The sequence below is a fragment of the Saprolegnia diclina genome, assembly GCF_000281045.1.
Source record: "Saprolegnia diclina VS20 unplaced genomic scaffold supercont1.46, whole genome shotgun sequence".
Taxonomy (NCBI): domain Eukaryota; phylum Oomycota; class Saprolegniomycetes; order Saprolegniales; family Saprolegniaceae; genus Saprolegnia; species Saprolegnia diclina.
Genome location: NW_008246113.1, coordinates 419,953 through 423,466, shown reverse-complemented (window position 1 = coordinate 423,466; position 3,514 = coordinate 419,953). Strand labels below are relative to the sequence as shown.

The window sequence follows — 3,514 nt, the reverse complement described above, 5'->3', positions numbered from 1 at the left end:
TGGCTCGTATTTGAATGTGAGAAGAACATTCCCGAGTCCACAAGCACTGCGTGCGATCGAACAGCAGACCTGATTGGCAACTTGATTTACAACCGCCAAACTGGGTAACGGTTGCGTGCAGTTGTTCTACACAAACAGGTGGTGCACTCGATTGAAGGCGCGAAAAATGGTGCGGGGTGCACATAGTAGACTGCAGTAGAGTCCAGAGTCGATGTGCGTGTATAGTTGTGCTACTAACGTGTCCGTCCTTTGTGCTGCATCTACGTATGTTCAGGACAACTCATACATGCTGCTCTCGCACGATACAACGTGGTGGAGCATGCAGAAGCCTAGATAGAGCCTGTGTTCCAATGGTGCACCAATGGGTTGTCATTGTTACGTTAGCAGGTTTGTTGGCTGGACGCCATTCCAAGGGCCATGGCCAAGGGCCATGGCGCGCTTCGGCGAGCTGTGTGGCCTGTGCCTTACGTCCTTTGCCGCCTAAGTGCTGGACCAGCACTTAGGCGGCGACCGTCAAGGAAAGGAGATGACGCTGGCCCTCCTGCGTTTCGCCCCGCGGGCGCGGTCGCCACTGCCGCCGGCGCCAAGTCTGGCGTCGGCTCCATGCTCGCCGGTATCCGGATTTATTCGGATACGGGCTCGGACGGTTTCGTTTGAAACGCACTCGTCTGTCGGGTGGTCCGAGTTCAGGAGCCTGCGTACGACTCGCGCGAGCAGCTCATTCCCAACGGCCAAGTGCTCTACTAGGCCCATTTGAACCAACCCCAATGAGTGGATCTCTACGCTGCACTGTCGTGTGATCTGGAGCAAGTCCGAGTTTGCTAAGACGTCCTGGCGTGGTGCCTCTCAGCTGGTACTACGATCTTAGTTTGGCGCGCATCTTGGATCGCGTCTCGCTACCGCTGGACGCCTCGCACGTCAGCGCGACCTTGCTCTCGTGCTATGCATCATGTCCTCTACCACTGTGCCACGTCTTGGCCATTTCGTTTTCAAACGCAAAGTGGTCGACCTCGCGATAGTTGGGATGGCATGGCGCTACATACTGAAATACTGTACAAAATGGTGCCGTGTGCACTTCGTGTTGAGTGGCATTTCTATTTGGTGTTGTGGGGTACTTCCCTGCACAACTTGACCCACCACGTTTGTGTGGCGCATTCAACTCGTATCATGAGCACGACATTACTTTGTATAAGATACAGTGCACGCCACCTGTACCCTACCAGATGAATGTGGTCCAAAACTTTTGAATCCTAGCTCTGAGTCTTCATTTTTATATCAAAAGGACGTTATAAATCGACTGTTCTGTCCAAGACGAAGAGATGTATAAGAGCCGATCGCAATGAAATGAAAAACTGACGAAGTTATGGGCGTTCAAAGTTGGGCATCACAGTACCAAGGGGTCCGAAATTGTTACATAAATTTGACCGGATAACATGGAGCCCCTCCGGATAAGGCCCACCGGCGCCGGATGAGGTGTCATTATCCGGATAACGAGCTCACTCAGCCATTTTTCCATGCCTCGGAAGACCAAGCGAGTCCTGCACTTGGAGCACGCACGCAAGGCCCGAAAGCTGGACCGTGCTTAGGCCGTCTCCGCAGCACAAGGTACTTTGCGCTAGGGCAGCTTTCTACAACTGACTATTGTATCTAGGCCCACCCCTGGAGCAGGAGGAGACGCTTCTTGACGACGGCATCGAGGTCGACGACTCGGAGGACGACAACTTGGAGGACGAAGACTTCTTCATGGTCACAGACAACATCAACGTCGACGAGGGTCCACGTGAAGAAGGTCCAGATGAAGAAGAGACTCCAGTCGTTTGGACCATCGCGCACGATGACAAGGCTGCGCAGCGCAAGCGAGCCGCGTACGTCGGCACCAGATGCTTCCTGTGTTCGAGGCCCTGCGCCCGGATTGCGTCGGCGTCTTTCTGTTCGACAACAGCACCAACCATGGTGCTTTTGCTGCCGACGCGCTCAATACGTCAAACATGAACCTCAACCCCGGCGGCAAGCAACCCAAGCTGCGCGACGGCTGGTACGAGAAGGATGGCGTGCGTGTCACGCAGTCGCTGGTCAAAGCTCCCGACGAAACGCCCAAGGGTATCAGGATCGTACTCCAGGAGCGGGGGCTTTGGAGCGCCAGCCTCAGACTCGACACGGCCAAGGACCTCCTCGGATCCCAGCCCGACTTCACGTCCCAGAAGGGCTGCGTTGAAGAAACCATTGAGGCTGCTGGGCACGTCGCTCTCTTTCTGCCCAAGTTTCACTGCGAGTTCAATGTCATCGAGATGTACTGGGTGCCCTCAAGTACTACTGCCGAGAGCACTGCGATTACTCGTTCGCAAAGCTTCTCCCGACGATCGAAGCTGCCATGGAGCACGACAAGTTAGCCTCCATTCGTCGCTACGCCAGAAAGTGCTGGCGGTACATGGACGCCTATCGCAAAGGCCTATCGTTGGAGGCAGCGGAATGGGCCGTCAAGAAGCGACGCTCTCATCGGCGTATCAACATGTCGGTGCTAGACAAGGCGTAAACGATAGCTTTATGAGCATAACTAGCACCGCTGCGTGATTCATAGCCTAATTCGATGTCTTTCAGAAAATTTTGCCTCTCGTCCGGATCCGGATAACACCGGGTCAAAATTGTTACAAAAAGGGCGATTTGGTAGGCTACAGATGGCGTGCACTGTAGTCCCGAGGAGGTATCTGCGTGCGAAGTCGAGAAAACCACGGCGCAGTTGTAGCAGCGACATAACTAACAGCTGCAGGTTGCAAGCACGTTGCACACTATGATAGCCTTCAGTCCGTCAAACAGTGATAGATAGATAGATAGATAGATAGATAGATAGATAGATAGATAGATAGATAGATAGATAGATAGATAGATAGATAGATAGATAGATAGATAGATCGCCTTCATTAATGCAGCTAGCTATTTCGTTGAAAACACCTTGTTAGGGTGCGTCTTGTTCGTGCATGTAGCTTGTTGATGCGTTGGCTTGATTGAGTGGCGACTCAGGTCCAAGGAGGCAATAGATAGTGTCGTCGGTCGCGTCAGGAACTGACGCAAGCGACGTATATCTGACGGCATGACGAGGGCGCGAATGCATCACCTGGGGGACTGCGTCGGTCGAGTCGCTACGACAAAGGGCGTGAACTCCATCGTAGACTAAAATTGGTGGCACGACGACGACGGCGACGCCAACGGCGACGGCGCCCGCTGCAACGGCAACGCCGACACCAAGGACACCCGCGACGGTCTTGGTCACAAACCGGACAGGCGCGATCGGGCCAAAGGCCCAATGCGTCGAGCGCACGCATGCGACCGGCAGACACAGCGCATGGTTGTGGTCAGCCCACTTGATGCGGCAGCGCCAGCAAAAATCGTAGTGGCAATACGTGCACTTCATGTGGCTGCATCCGCCGTCTTTCTCGATGGTCGTCGAACACTGTGGGCAGCGCTGCGCAGCGTGCGAGTGGCACCACGAGCGATACTGTCGGTCGCACTGCGGCCA

The 3,514-nt window shown here is 54.5% G+C and overlaps 1 protein-coding gene across 1 annotated transcript; it reads left to right on the top strand.

Moving 5' to 3' along the window:
- Window positions 1-1,514: 1,514 nt before the first annotated feature.
- Window positions 1,515-2,390, top strand: SDRG_12117 (hypothetical protein; the record flags this gene model as incomplete). The annotated part of the gene is made up of 4 exons (XM_008618177.1): window positions 1,515-1,535; window positions 1,587-1,605; window positions 1,652-1,789; window positions 1,852-2,390. The coding sequence occupies 4 exons, from the start codon at window positions 1,515-1,517 to the stop codon at window positions 2,388-2,390; spliced, it is 717 nt and encodes a 238-aa protein (XP_008616399.1).
- Window positions 2,391-3,514: the final 1,124 nt, after the last annotated feature.